The 14,571-nt window shown below is 40.6% G+C and overlaps 1 protein-coding gene across 1 annotated transcript in view; it reads left to right on the top strand.

The window, feature by feature from the left end:
* LRRC1 (leucine rich repeat containing 1) overlaps positions 1-14,571 on the top strand; it is a gene marked incomplete at its 5' end in the record, with an annotated part of 69,866 nt that overhangs the window by 14,107 nt on the left and 41,188 nt on the right. Inside the window, one exon of the mRNA XM_015620477.1 lies at positions 1,115-1,232. Coding sequence (XP_015475963.1) covers positions 1,115-1,232 — 118 coding nt within the window. The remainder of the gene's footprint in view (positions 1-1,114; positions 1,233-14,571) is intronic.

Here is a 14,571-nt window from a genome sequence, read left to right as displayed (position 1 = left end):
CAAAACCATGGGGGTGCAGGCAGGCACACATGCTGAGAGTGGGTGGGATGCACGTGTTTGACTGCTGGGTCAAACTCCCTGTGCACTCCAGGGACACACAGCTCACTCAGAATTGGAGGAGTCTGTGCAGTTTTAATCAAGATGACTTGTATGTGAAGTAATTTCATTCTGCACAAATCCTCACCCCTTGCAGTCACTCTCCTTGAAAGGCCTGTGTAGAAGAAAGGAAAGTTGCAGTAAGAGCTCCACAACTTCCTCAGGAATGCCTACATCTCAATGGGATTTAAATGATCATTTTTCTCTTTCAGTCACCAGCTCCTCCCAGTGCCTGGAGTTGACCTGACTTTCAGCTTGGCCTGTTTGGTTGTTATTTTGTCTTGGGGGCTGCCAGAGTTGAGCCCATAGCCGGGGTGTTAGCATCCTGTCTGCATTGTGTGCCTGTGTTCTCACTGTGGACAGGGCTGGGCTAGGCTTTTCCTCAAGCAAAGAACACCTGAAATCTTGCCCAACTTCCATTAGTCCTTCTGAAACTGGGCTGTAGGACAGAGGGTGTTTGAGGCTGGAAAGGAAGCCTTCCTGAGGGAGGCTGGCTCAGTAACCTACTTGGTTTTGGTGTTCACTGGTGAAGAACCAGTCAGTCCCTCTTTGTCAGTTTTCTGGATCTTGTTCTTTAGAAGTGTCCCTCTGCATTAACTTCCTAATGAGCCCTGGTGAGTAATTAGGATGTTTTTAATTACTCTGCTTGGTAGCTTTGCCCCATTAATGACTTGAAGCTGGCACCCTGGATTTTGCATCCTGTTATCTGCAATGACCTTTAACAGCAAGCATTAGAGATTATTTTTTATATATCTTAATTTTAGCTAAAACACAGGTTATAGTTTGTTTGCATGTGAAAATTAAAACAAAATGTTCATTCTGATACAGGTGCAGAGATGATCTACATAATTAATGCCATACAACAGCTTTAATTAGTTTACATTTTAAAAGTGTTTCCAGTTATTCCTCATAATTTATCATAATCACATCAACATTCATCATTTATCATCATTTATCATATGACTATATGTGAGTTATGTGAATATTTTCTGAAATGTGATTTTTTTCTTTCTTTCAGCCTTTCTTCCAGCTTGTGAAGTTACGGAAACTTGGACTTAGCGATAATGAAATCCAACGGCTCCCTCCAGAAATAGCGAATTTCATGCAGCTGGTGGAACTTGATTTGTCTCGAAATGGTAAGCTCCAAACATTTAATTTATTTGATTCTATACTGTCTTATGATGTGGTCTAGAAAACTGGGTTAGTAGGGTTTTTCTGTCTCAGAAATTGTTATCTACCTCATGCAGAACACTTTTTTGTCTAATCCATGGATTTGCCTCTAGTTCTAGATGGGAAGGAGGGAAAGAGTAGAGGGGAGCTTGTGGTAAAAATACAGTAATAAAATAATGCTTGATGGTAGTTCTGCATGAACTCATGTTTCTGAGAGCGTGCTTTTTTTTTTCCCAGTTTAAAAAATGCTTTGTATGTTAGTTTTATATGTGTATCTGTCACAATATTGACTTCTTTTCCCAAGCTCTCTGAAATGCCTGGCATTTAGAGATAGATAAAAACAGGAAAAGAAAAAAAAGAAGTTGAAAAAAATAAAGCTGCTTTCTGTCCCAAAAAAAAGACTGCCTTTGGGTTAGAAGTCCAGTTCTTATCTCTGCTCTGCTCTTTACCTGGGATTAGCAAAAAGCAGAGTGCTAGTATTTCTAGTTGTACTTTTGGAAGAAGAATCAGTCTGTGTGTCAACTGCAGATAAATTCAGAAAATGCTGGAAGAAGCTATCTTCTAAAATGTGTTATTGGAAACAAGATGGGTTTATTGTTTGCTTGCAATGCTTGCTTCATATATTGTCCTGCACGGTGATGGAGTGAAAACATTTCTTTTTCTGTGGCCTGGTGAACTTACTAGTTCTACAAGAGGTTCAGGGGCTGTTGGGTCACCTTTAAGCAGCCTTATGACCCAGTGATCTAAAACCAGTGAATCTGTGTTACCAAATTAGAGCAACTGTCAGCTATTTTTGCCTCCTTACATGCAGCGGATGTGCACAAAATGCTCTCTCAGCTGTGATGGAAGGGGTGGGAGCGATCAAGGTTGTGTAACCTTGTAAATAAATGAGGGCTGTAATTGAATATTCAGGAAAAATCTTAGTGTAACAGGGGGGGGCTTTTTTCTTTATGGTTTAACTTAACATCGACTGAAGAATATTGGTACTTCACCTTTCTATAGCATATTTCCTTTATTTGTTTGGTGCTTTAAATTCTATCTTTATCTGATAATATAATTGATGAAGCATGATGAGTCTCCAGGCAATTGCTGAAAAATTTCTGTGAACCATATAATTTTATGCACATTTGGAAAACCTTTTAAGAAAAGAAAACTGGAAAAAGAAACAGAGACTGAAGAGACAGATTAGTTAAAACGTTTTAGAAATTCATGAACATTGATGTGGTATTTGGCTACTGAGTTTGGCTGAGCTGGGTGCTGTCAGTGACAGACCTTATACAAAAAGAAACTCTCTGTTGGCTTAGTAATTCTCTTTGCAAATGAATAACTAGTTGGAATAGAGCTGGTGGATAAGAGCCATGTGAACTCTTGTCAGCCTGACTTGGAAGCTGGCTTGAGAACTCAACTGTAACAAGAGCAGATGGTGTGAATGTTTATGGCTGGGTAGATGCGTGTGCCATTAGAAGTTACTGCACAGGGAAGTAATTTTTCCAGTGATGGGTTCAACTAATGCAGGTGGCAGGGAGCAGTTGTTTTCCTATATCCAGGGTTCAGTGTTAATTACCCATTTTATTGCATTGCTTTCTTTTCTCTGTGGTTCATTGCAGAAGGTGACTGGTACCATTTCCCTCTGCTTAGTTATGTCACAGTTACTGCATGACTTGACTCTTGAAATTAAAAATGCAGCGTGCAATGTGGTGCAGGTGGGCTGTGGCAGAAGATAACTAGTCTTACTTTCTACTTTTTGGGTGTTTTATCATTGTGTCATGGGTCTCCAAATCAAAAGGCAAAACACACACCATCTGGGATGCTGCAGGGGGAATTCTCACAAAGGGTTTTTGAGATTTGCAGTATTTTAATATGTTAGCTTTGTATTTTGAACCCACCTTCCAGTATGTCTTGTTCTAAAACTGCTACAGGTTTGTCCTGTTCAGTGGTTTGCACTCCAAAAGATTTTGTTGTTGTTCTGCCCAAAACTACTTAGGGGGGAAAAAAAAGGAACTCTTCTTGTTCCTTTCAGGCAGAGAAAAACAGCCCTGCTTTTCGAAATGCAGTGTGCTGCATGAATAGGAAAGTGTGATGGTGACATCTGAGCTTGGGAAATAAGAGATCATTGTTCTGTGTTTTTCGTTGTTCTAGCTGTCTGGCTTGGTGCACTAATTGCCTTCGGTCCTGGCCATTCTGTTTCCTCAAGAGTTTTAAAACGCAGATGTAAATTCATTTAATGTTCTCTGCACAGGAACAGCTTTTTCTATCTCAACCTCTCATCACAGAATGAGGAAAGGGTTTTGAATAAACAGAATACTTCCATTTCTGCCGTAATAAAATGGTAATGTGTCTTCCTTTCTCCTACTTGATAACTCTTTGGCCAGTATATGATCTTTGAGGCCATGTGAGATGGTGGGTATATTGTATGGGTGGATTGGGTGCTCTTACAAGCTGTGGTGGCCAGCTGTGCTTGGAGCAGCTGTGAGGTGTTGAATCTAGAGGAGGGATCAGTCTCCTGATTTTGGAGGTAGCTCTGTATACCTGTGCCTCACAGGTTTTGTGCTGTATAAGTAGCCCTGCTTTGTAGACACTTGGGAAGGGTCCACAGGGAAACTCTGAAAGTGTCTCTCTTAAATTCTCAGGGGTTTTAAAATGCCCAAGACATGCTAGTATATATGTTAAAAATGTGCTACAATAATTAATTCTTTAAGCAGTTTCTTGGTCAATAAGTGACTCTAGAACTACAAAAATCCTTCTAAGGAGAAGTAAATTTGATGCTCCCTGTGTATGTGAGAGGAGTCTGGGGAGGGTAAGGATGGCCTCAGTGGTGCAGAAGGAAAAGGATTTGGGAAGGCTAGCAGCCTTGTTAAACTTCTTAAACTTTTCCTAGTGTATTTGCATGTTGATTCTATTTCTCATTCACTGCAAGGCCCACATGTTCATGCAGATTTTCCTAGGAAGCATCCCTACTGTGCTTTTCTAGTCTGGCTGAGGCTGTTATTTGTGCTAAGGTTGAAAGAATGAACCCAGGACTGGAATATAAGAGGGCAGAGAAGCTGTGCTAAGAAAACAGCATAGTGATGGTGAACACTTTGAAGATTAATTGGCAATCCAGTTTATCTCTGCCTCTTGGTATCAAGTTGTTCAAAAGCTTGTGTACTCATTCTAAGGCTAGAGAAAACAGGCTTGTAGGATTTCAACAGTGGCTGCCTGAGCTTTTGACTTGCTGGCAAGGTATGTCTGAAACTCAGGAGCGTTCCCTGAGGAATCTTCTGCAATACTCACCTGCTGTGTGTCTGAAGTTACTGCTGGTTCCCTCAGACTCCCCAAGGTTGATTAAATCTTTTCCTGGATTGTCATATCAGGGGTGAATTCTGTGAAGACACTGGGTCACTGAAGCATTCTTGCCTCATGATCCTGAAGTTTGGGTAGGGCTCAGGTGCTTTGCATTGAGCTCCAGTGCAAGTCTTTGCTCTGCATGATGAAGGGGAAGGTTCTGCTCTAAGCACAGTCAGAAGTGCCTGTGTGCTATTTTTTTTCCCACAGCACTTGGACATTCTCTCAGGTAAGCCCTGAAAGACCCTGTGATTCATAAAGTGCAGTCTCCAAAGATAGAAAGATGTGCTTGAATTTCTGCAGTTCTTTCCTGGTGCCTGGACTGCCACTTCATTAAGTTTCCCTTTCTTCCAAAGGCATGCCCTGTGTTTCAGATCCCTGTGAGTTGTAGCAGGTTGCTACCCATGCTCCTTATCCTCCAGAGATTTCCTTCAGTGTCTTCATCCCCCCTTTTCTTCTTGCACAACCCCTAGAGGCCAAATTCTTAAAGCTTAGGGCCCTGCCATCCTGGGTTCATTAAAATGTTAATGGCTTTTCTTGTTCTGTAGGTTCTTCTAGACAGGAGGGGCAATGCATAAAGGTTCTGTAGTTAATTTAATGCATGCTGATATTCAGGATTTTGTATACTATGTATGTATGCTGTGTTCTTGAGGAGGTGGTGCAATCCTTCTTAGTATCCCTCTTCTTCAAGAGGAGGGGTTTGACAAATATGAAATCCTCCAAACTCCACTGATGTGTTTTTCTCATGATATTACGTATTCCTTAAGATGCCCAGAAGGTGTTAACTGTTGTATTCTTATTTGAAAGAAATTTCTATCCTGCACACACTTTCTCTTAACAGGTGTGCTGTGGAAGCCAGGTTTTTTTTCCTTAATGTCATGCACCTTTCACAGCCATTGACAGGTTGTCAGTGGCTTGTTTCACTCAGCTCTTTTTGCATAAAAAGAAAATGACTGTGAGCTGGGATACTAGGCATTAGGCACTGGAGTGGCTTTCCCATCCTTCCGAGATTTGGGAGTGTCATTTGAACTGTCTTGCTGTCCACCCCTTTCTCTGGTGCAGGCTGACCCCATTGCTTTTGTAGGAGAGGATCTTGTACTGCTGTGTCTACCTGGGAGTTGCTGTCTGTTTGTGATCAAAGGCTGGCAGGGTTTTCTCCTGTTCCTCTTGCTTCCATGGCATGTGTGTACCAAGGACTTGGTCCTGCAAGCCCATAGCATTGGTAGTTGCTCTGTGCTGGCAGCTTTGCCCTGACTGTCTGTAGTGACTTTCCAGCTGGCAGCAGGTAAGGGCACTCAGATGGTGTGGTCTTCTGTGGAAGTGGTCCATAACATTGTAGTTTGGTGTTGTGTCCAAGTCCCAGAGACTCAAAACTGTGGAAAATATGGAAGTGTGAGTGCAACAGGAGAATTAAATGTTTTTTTATATATATTATTGGTAGATAGATTATTCCAGTTCTGTTTGCTGATTCAGCTCTTGGAGCTGAGATCCATTGCTTTGTGAACTGGGGCGTGATGGGTTTTGCTGTGGCATCTATTGAGGAAATCCGTGTGTGGGCACATCTTGTTAAGCTATATTTGGCTCTGCATGATACTTGATACCAAAATCTCAGCATGGTTCTTTACTATGATATCCAATAAGGATAATACTGTTTGTTTAATGTGTACAGTTCATATTTCATACCCACCATGGAGATGAATTCCATTTAATAACATGATATATTAGTTGCTTCCCATTTTTGTAGTTTCTGGTTAAACTGAGCTTATGACTGTGTTGATGCTGTGGTTGTTCTGGGCACAAGTCATGTGATATCAGGATATTCTCATTTCAAAATCCTCTCTCCACACAGTTGCCATATGCTTTCATTTATATGAAAATAATTACACATTTAACCATAGATAAACATGCTAGTTTAGGATTACTGTGACAGTAGAGGTGGTTCCTCTGGCATGTATAAGTAAGCAGCTCAACAGTTGTTAGGCTGTGTGAGGAAAGACTACATTGCTGCTATGCAAGGTCTGAGCAGGGTCCAAGGCTTTGGAAGTCAGTCTCAAGAAGATCAGTATCCCAAGTCCTCCATGAGCCTTATTCTTAAGTTTTCCTTGCTTCCAAAATGGAAGACAGTTGCAAATTTAGAAACTTATATTTTGTTTTGTCTCCAGCTCTCAGGGTACTTGGAGAACTCTACAACAATGGTATTTAATTGTTCTACTTTCAGCTGCAGGCAATTTGATATTTCTGCTTTTTATTTGAAGTATTTATACTTTTTAGCCACTTTACAACCTAACTGAAAGTTTCTTTAGAGATTTTGGTCATCCTCAGGACACCACATCCATTGTGTGATAGGTAAATTTTATTCAACAAGTTGTTAGAGGGCCAGGTGAGTAGGCAGAAGCTTTCCTGCAGAGCATCCATCAGTCCATCCTGCTGAAGGGAGGTGTAGAATCTTTGGTTTGCTCTCTGAGACTCAGCTCACTTGTTCATATCAGTTCCTGCACTTCAGTGCTTTCCCTTTTTAATTCAGCCATCTGCTCTCCAAGGTATACCTGTCATCTGTACTGCAGGATTACTTCCCTTCTGCCCACAATGTGAGTTATGTGTTCCCCTTTTCCTGTCACTCACTGAAAACAGGATAAACTAGTATTATTTCAAAGCAGAAATTCTGATGGAAGAAAGGCTTGAATGTGTGTTTTGGTTCAGCCTGGGCTGGTGATCCAGCTATTTTACAGTGAAGAGATGAGCCAAGTAGGGAGAAGCACTTTTGAGTCTTCTGATCTTGTCCCACAGCCTCACATGGACTCTGGTCTCTTGTCTGGCAGCTGCTTCTGTTGCTTTGTGCTCTTGCCTGGAGTCTGTCTGTCCACCTCTGCTGCATTTCCACAGCATCTGGGCAGAGACTTCCTCCATGAAATCCTCTTCTTCTGCCTGCCATCAGCTGCCTTAACATGAATGTGCTGATACAGGTCTGGTGGCAAGTAGCAAAACCTGGAATGCTAAGAAGTAGATGGGAATTGATGCTTTCTTGTTCAGTGGACAAGGAAAAAAACCCAAGCCAGCAACCTGTGCTGGAAGGCAGTATAGCTGACAAATGCATCTGTTTTGTTAATATATGTAACTGCTGGATATTGCTTGTTTGCCTTCTAACTGACTTGTGTCCAAGTGAGTGCTCACAAGCAGGAATTGCTCTTCTACTCCTGCATGGACATGTCTTATCTGCTATACAAAAGCATCCTGTGAAAGCTTCCAGAATGCAACCCTGGTGTGTACACCTGGAAGTGATGGAACATCCCACCAGGGATTATTGTGTTTTCTATGGTGGTAGAGTAACTGAAGCTTCAATCTGCATATGAACAGTGACTGTTTTTTGGGTTTGTGGGGATTTTGGGGATTTTTTTGGTACTAATGAAAGCAATGCAGACTTGGAGATAAGAGAACTTTTTGCTCTTTCAGATGGTTGCTTGCTAACAGTTGTGTTGCATGTTTGAGTTTTAATGTTTGGGTTGGGGTTTTTTTGACACATCTAATTTCTTGTGACAGACCTTTTCTTTGTATTATCTCCCATTTCTTCCTTGAGGTTAGTTTAAAATTTGTACTTAAAACCATCTTCACTTTAATGTCTAACACATGAAGCTTAGGGATCGATGTACAAAGGAGCATATTAGGGAAGAAAGAAACACCTGCTGCAAATTGCTTTTGGACTCTGGAGCTCAGCAGAGTGTTTCAGATATGTAGAAATTCTTACTTGCTTTGAAGAAGTGATGTAAAAGTGAATCTGATTTGTGAATCTGTGCCACTAAAATTAATTTGATGTCAGTAGGTTGGAGGAAGAGGAGAGCTTTATATGCAGCAGGAGAAGTAAGGTAAGGAGAGAAATTACTGGACCATGTTCTTGCTCAGGGGTTCTCATAAGGAGAAGGAAGAAACAGCAAGCGCTGACTGTGATTGAGAAAGAGAAGATAAATGATAACTCATGACAGAATAACCAGAAAAATCTAGAAGATGTTATTTTTAAATGGATACAGAAAAGTGGATTTTTCCATCATGGCATGTTCTGCCAGATTTGATTGTTCTTTCTGGTAAGACTTTGCTAATGTACTTGCATGTGCATCTAGCAATAGTGCCTTCATACAAACTCAAGGGAAAGCTATGGAGAGGAGCAGGCCAAGTTGGAGGCAGAAACCTTAGGCCTGCCTCAAGTGTCAGCTAGAGTGTTAAACATCAGACAGTACATATAGGACATAAAATAAGGACTTAATTTTCTGGATAATCTAGATTAGATTAGAGATCATAAAATGGTAATCCATACCTTGTTAGTTCTTAGATTCACAGATTTCCTTGGGTTTCAGTTTCTATTTTATGTAAGATGTAAGAATGTATGGGAATGTAAGATGACAGGACAATGCAGTTACTGAAGAATTAATCTGGAATAAATCTGGAATTTTGCTGTTAAAACACTTAAAACACTTTCTCTCATCCACAGCTTCCTAGGTAGAATACTAGTTTTCACTTTTTTTACCCTCTTACTTCTCAGACTAAAAATATATAATTCCTATTATCTTTGAGGACCAAGGTGGAAATTCTTATAAAAATATCTCCATTAACTCTCTGTGTAACTGTTGACTGGCATGTATAAGTAAAAAAGGTAGAATAAATAAATTTGTTGTCAGACTTGGGCCCTTCCTCTTAACTCACTTGGAGCTATTACTTCCTTGTGATCTGGTCTTCCAGCTCTCCCCTCTCTCTTCCCCGCCTTCTTTTTTCCTCCTGTTTCAAAATTACAGCCCCTGATCTCTGTTCCTGCTGCTTGCTGCAGCTGAGGAGGATAGTCTGTTGAATTAACACATGCTATCTGTTCAAAAACCCAGTTTGTTCTTATGTCCCTGCACACTTTTCTTTCAAGTAATGCGTCTAATATACATGAATGCATGAAATGCTGTTTTGGGAGGACTTTTTTTCCCCTGGTCTATTCATGTTTTGAAAAGGGATGTTTCCAGAAGCAGTGAGGAGGAGAAATGAGACATGTATCTTCAGTTTCTTGTTAATTATTCAGTAAGGGATTTACTTGAGAAATTGCAACCTGAACCTGTTGGTGAATTTTCCTTAAAGCTTTAAAGACAGATCTTAGAAGAGCTTTATCTCTTGTGTATTGTATATCCTCAGCCTCAGAGCCTGAAGAGGAAAATGTTGCAACCTGTTCAAGAACCACTTAATCTCAATAGACTTTGCAAGACCTTCATGACTCCTGTCACCATATGCCCCATAAATTGTAGCACTTCATCCAAAGAGGTTGATTATTTCCGATTTAAGGGCTAGTAGCAAAGCTTCCTGTTTTTAAAAAAAGGGAAACCTGTCTGATCATTGTGAATGTCATTACCTCAGTATGGAAATGGAGGGAGAGGATGAGTAACCTTCCTCCAGCCCTTCCTCCTACAGGATCAGACTCTTGGGAGCTGCATTTGGCTGCATTTGGTAGAGAGATGTGGTGGGGACATCTGTGACACATCAACCTGCTCAGCTGGGCTTTCAATACGGAGAGCCCTTCAAAAAGACAAACAAATGCTTGCAGCACAAATTCCCACTTGAAAGGTATTGGACAAAGTGGGCAGTTTTCTTCCATGTTTAGTAGGGGGAGGAGAGGTAGAGAGCAAGGCTGGAAAACTGAGCTTTTCCAAGGGCAGGCTTCTCATAGATCCCTCTCAGAAGGTGGGTGGCACAGAGGAACCACCCTGGAAGTGACAAGAGAACCTTTAGGCTCCTAAATCGCTTCAGTATTGCAGTGTTTAATGCTTTAATAGACCTTTAGTGTGGGGCGGGTGTATGTGTAAATACTGTCATTGATAATTTGTATTATATACGTGAAAAGAGGAGGATGAAAAATAATCTGTGTATTAAATTGGATTGACAAGACCTGGTTTGCTGCTATTTATCTCTCCTGAAGGATAATGCTGCATGGATTCGCAGTCTTTGAGTCTAGAATGGGCTTCCTTAGGTATAAATTTGGTGTAAACTAATCAATTGCTGAATTACATTTATGGATTACTACTAGTCACTAAGCAGTTAAAGGTGTTTTGTCTTATGTAAAAGTGCTGTATTATGCCTCTTGTTGGACTTTCCACTCTGACTAGGCAAATCAGGTCTGTTCAGCTGGCTTTGGTTGGGTGTATGCAGTGTGCCAGCTCCAGTGCTCCTAACGCACGGTGCTCTGCGTTGCCTTCATAGCTGGAAAATATGACTGCATCCAGTAGTTCCTCCCTGAAAGACTCTTGAGCATGGTAAACTCTCTCCCTCAGGAATGTGGTGCATCTCTCATATCTGAGACTTCAGCAAAGTTCTTGAAAAAAATACTTTTTACTTTTACTCTTTTACTTGAGAGTCACTGTTTGAGTAGCTCTGGTCTGGTAGCCCTGTCACAGCCTAGGACTTTCCTGGCCATTGCTGTTGTGATGTTGATTAGGTATTGGAAACTATGTTCAATATTGCAGCATGTGTAAAGAATGCTGGCTTTACTGTAACCTTTGTGTAGATGGAATATTACCAGTTCTTGAAATTTAATATAGAATCCTGGAAAAATGTACCATACAAAAATTTTTACCAGTTTAAAAATCACCCTCCCAGCCATTAGAGGAAGAAAAGCTGGGGAATGTCGTTTGAGGGATGTAACTGTTGTAAACATTTAAAAAAAAAGGGGGGAGGGTAGAAAGAGAAAGGATTATCATCAGACAGAAGGATTTTTAGAAGTAATTTCCTCATCTAGACAGTACAGAATTCCCTAGTGTCAAACTTAATTCTAAACTTACCTTGTACAGGGTTTGCTAAATTGTTAGCAAATTCTTGTGCAAACTGTAAGAATAAACATCTGAAGAGGTGTTTTGAATGCAGAAGGGGATTTATGCCCTCTTGTATACATGAGTGCTGAGCTTGATTTTGATCCACTGCTGCTGCCACAACTTCTTTTCTGCTGTCAGTGTATCTGTACTGTCACACGTCATAGGGCTTATGTTTGGTTTATGGCTTTATTATTAGCAGTGCTGCACAATCTGCATGCCAGAACATCTGGGGCATTGTGTAAATGCAAAGCATTCATCAGAGTGTAGCATTAGAAGAATCCTAGATATTTAAGTAGGATTTGAGCTGGTTATCCAGCAGTGGCAAGAAAAGTATTCAACCTTACTGTTGCTGATATTGACAGGTAAGTACATGTTAATGTCTGTAACAAAATTGGGTAGTCAATGCTAATGGTGAAAGGTTCTTAATCCATCAAGAGACACAAAGGACTTCTTTATATATTTTAATATCCTCTGCTGCATTCCAGTTGATTATGTCAGTGGTTTTGTTATGTACCATTATCTTCTCTGCTACAAATTATCACTCCATTTATTGCTGTTTAGTAAAATCTGCCTCTTCTTTTCTTCTGAATTAATCTATTCAATGCAATGTTACACTAGTCCTTCATGTGTAGTGATAAAGTATCTTCTCATAACTTGTGTTTTGCTTGAGAAATCTTTTTAAGATGCTTGGCAATGAAAATGAGTTACATTTCAACCTTTTTCAATTCAGTAAATATATAATCCTCACTTCAGAGAGCTGCACTGAATTTTTGTCCATCTTTTGTCCACATAGGCAGAGGAGAGAAATGAATAGTGAAAAAGTATCAAGCAAGTGGGAGGAAAATGTGCTTTACAGAATCAGAGAATGGGTAATATTGGAAAGGATCCTTGAGGGTCATTGATCCAACCTCTCTGCTCAAGCAGGATTGTCCTAGACCACATTGCACAGGATTGTGTCCAACTGATTCTTGAATATCTCCAGGGAGGAGACTCACAACCTCTCTGGGCAGTCTGTTTCAGTGCTTGGTCACCTACACAGCAAAGATGGTTTTCCTTATAGTCAAGTGGAACTTGCTGTGCATCAGTTTCTGTCTGTTGCCTTTTCTCCTATTGCTTGGCACCACTGCAAAGAGCCTGGGAACATCTTGACAGCTTCCCTTCAGATACTGATAGACATTGATGATTTCCCCTCTCAGTTATCTCTTCTTGAGGTGAACAGGCCCAGCTCCCTCAGCCTTTCTCTTTGTAGGAAAGTTGCTCCTGTCCCTTGATCATCTTTGTTGCCCTCTGTTGGACCTGTTTCAGGAGCTCCCTGTCCCATACTGCGGAGCCCAGAATGCGACTCAGCTCTCCAGGTGTGGACTCAGAGCTCAGTGAGTTCTCTGTCCACCTCACTGTCCATTCATTCAGTCTGCACCTCCTGAGTTTGCCTACAAGGTTATTGTGGAGGACAGTGTCAAAAGCCTTGCTGAAGTCCAAGGAGACAATATCCATAGCTCTCCCCTCATGCATCCAGATAGTTATTTCATTGTAGAAGAAGAAGAATCAATTTGATCGGGTGTGAATCCATGCTGACTATTCCTGATCACCTTCTTGTCATCCATTTGGAGGGACTGAGGTGAAGCTAGCAGGCCAGCAGTTCCTTGGGTTCTCCTTCTTGCCTTTTTTGTAGATTGGGCTGACATTTGCTTTTATCCAGTCCTCGAACACTTCTCTTCATCCCCATAACCTTTGAGATGATCATGTGTGGCCTGGCCATGGTGTCCCCCAGCTCCCTCAGCACATGTGAACATGTACCAACAGGGCCCAAGGACTTGTGGACATTCTCTAACCCAATCCCTTGTGACCATGGAAAAGTCTTCCTTCCAATGTGGCTTTACTCTGGTCTCCTGGGTCAGAGATTATGTGAAAGAAAACCCGCAAAAATTAAATTTTTCTTGTTTTCCCTGCTTCTATTTGCATTTCTTATTGCAGAATTTGGCTCATGTAGTGACTTCATAGTCTGGGAAAGCACATTTTATTTCCAGAACAGATTCAGTAATTCACGAATGCATTCAAATTATAAGCAGTGCCTATACTGTGTTGCTACAAATAGTATCTTATATTGGAGTAATTTTTTCTTGTCTTGGATACTTTTTTCACCTTTACAGATAGTATCCAAGACTCTTAAAACAGAAAAAGAATGTCAAAATAGTTTTGCTGAGAAGACATATTTTCTGGGTATTGTAGCGCGTCATACAGAGGTACAAGAAAAACTATTTGCAGTATGGCAGTGATGTTTTGGTGGAGGAAATCAGTAGCATGATTAGTTTTAGAAACATGTGCATTGAGGATTTATCTTCTGCTTTATATGTTGTATTTTTATGCAACATTATGTATATTTTTCCCCAGACATATTAGAATAGATATTTTTACTTCAGCTTTACTTTTTGCTGTTTGCTTGTTGGTTTGTTTTTAATCAGTGAGAATGATTGTCGTGTGCTAAAATGTGTATCTATGTGTGAAAATGTTGAAGGGTTGTGTGTGTACATAAATGCATTTTAAAATTTGTGGATGGCAGCTTGGTTGCAAATAAATAAGTAATTTTCAGTTCTCAGAAGCTTTGAAATAGAGATGTCCCTTTCAGCTAGCTCCCAGGGAAGAACAGCATGAGGACTAGATAGTGGATGACACATTCTTTACTTGTTGTTGGTTAGCCAAGTTCAGTGTCAGTGTTTGTTGCTGTAATGCAAGATAAGTTACAGTGTCTATTTGACTAGATTCAGATGAGATTTTAGGAAGAAATTTATTGCTGTGAGGGTGATAAGGCACTGGAACAAGTTTCCTAGAGAAGCTGTGGATGTCCCATTCCTGGAAGTGTTCAAAGCCAGGTTGGATGGGGCTTTGAGCAATCTGGTCTAATGGAAGGTGTCCCTGCCTGTGGCTGGTGAGGTCAGTGGAAATAGCCAAAAACTTTGAAACAGAAGTCTGATCATTACTTAGAAATTTGCTTTTATAAAAAAATGATTTTCAAAATCAGTCACAAAGATTAATTTTGACGTTCAAGGAAACCAAAATATTTATTTAATTTTTGCTGGACCTCAGTGACAGTGAACAGGTACTTAATCAGAAGACTGCTAGCCTATTTGTGGATATTCAGTTTGTTGTAAGTGCC

Source organism: Parus major, chromosome 3, assembly GCF_001522545.3.
Source record: "Parus major isolate Abel chromosome 3, Parus_major1.1, whole genome shotgun sequence".
In the NCBI taxonomy this organism is placed as follows: Eukaryota; Metazoa; Chordata; class Aves; order Passeriformes; family Paridae; genus Parus; species Parus major.
This window is presented reverse-complemented; position numbering and strand designations above follow the sequence as displayed.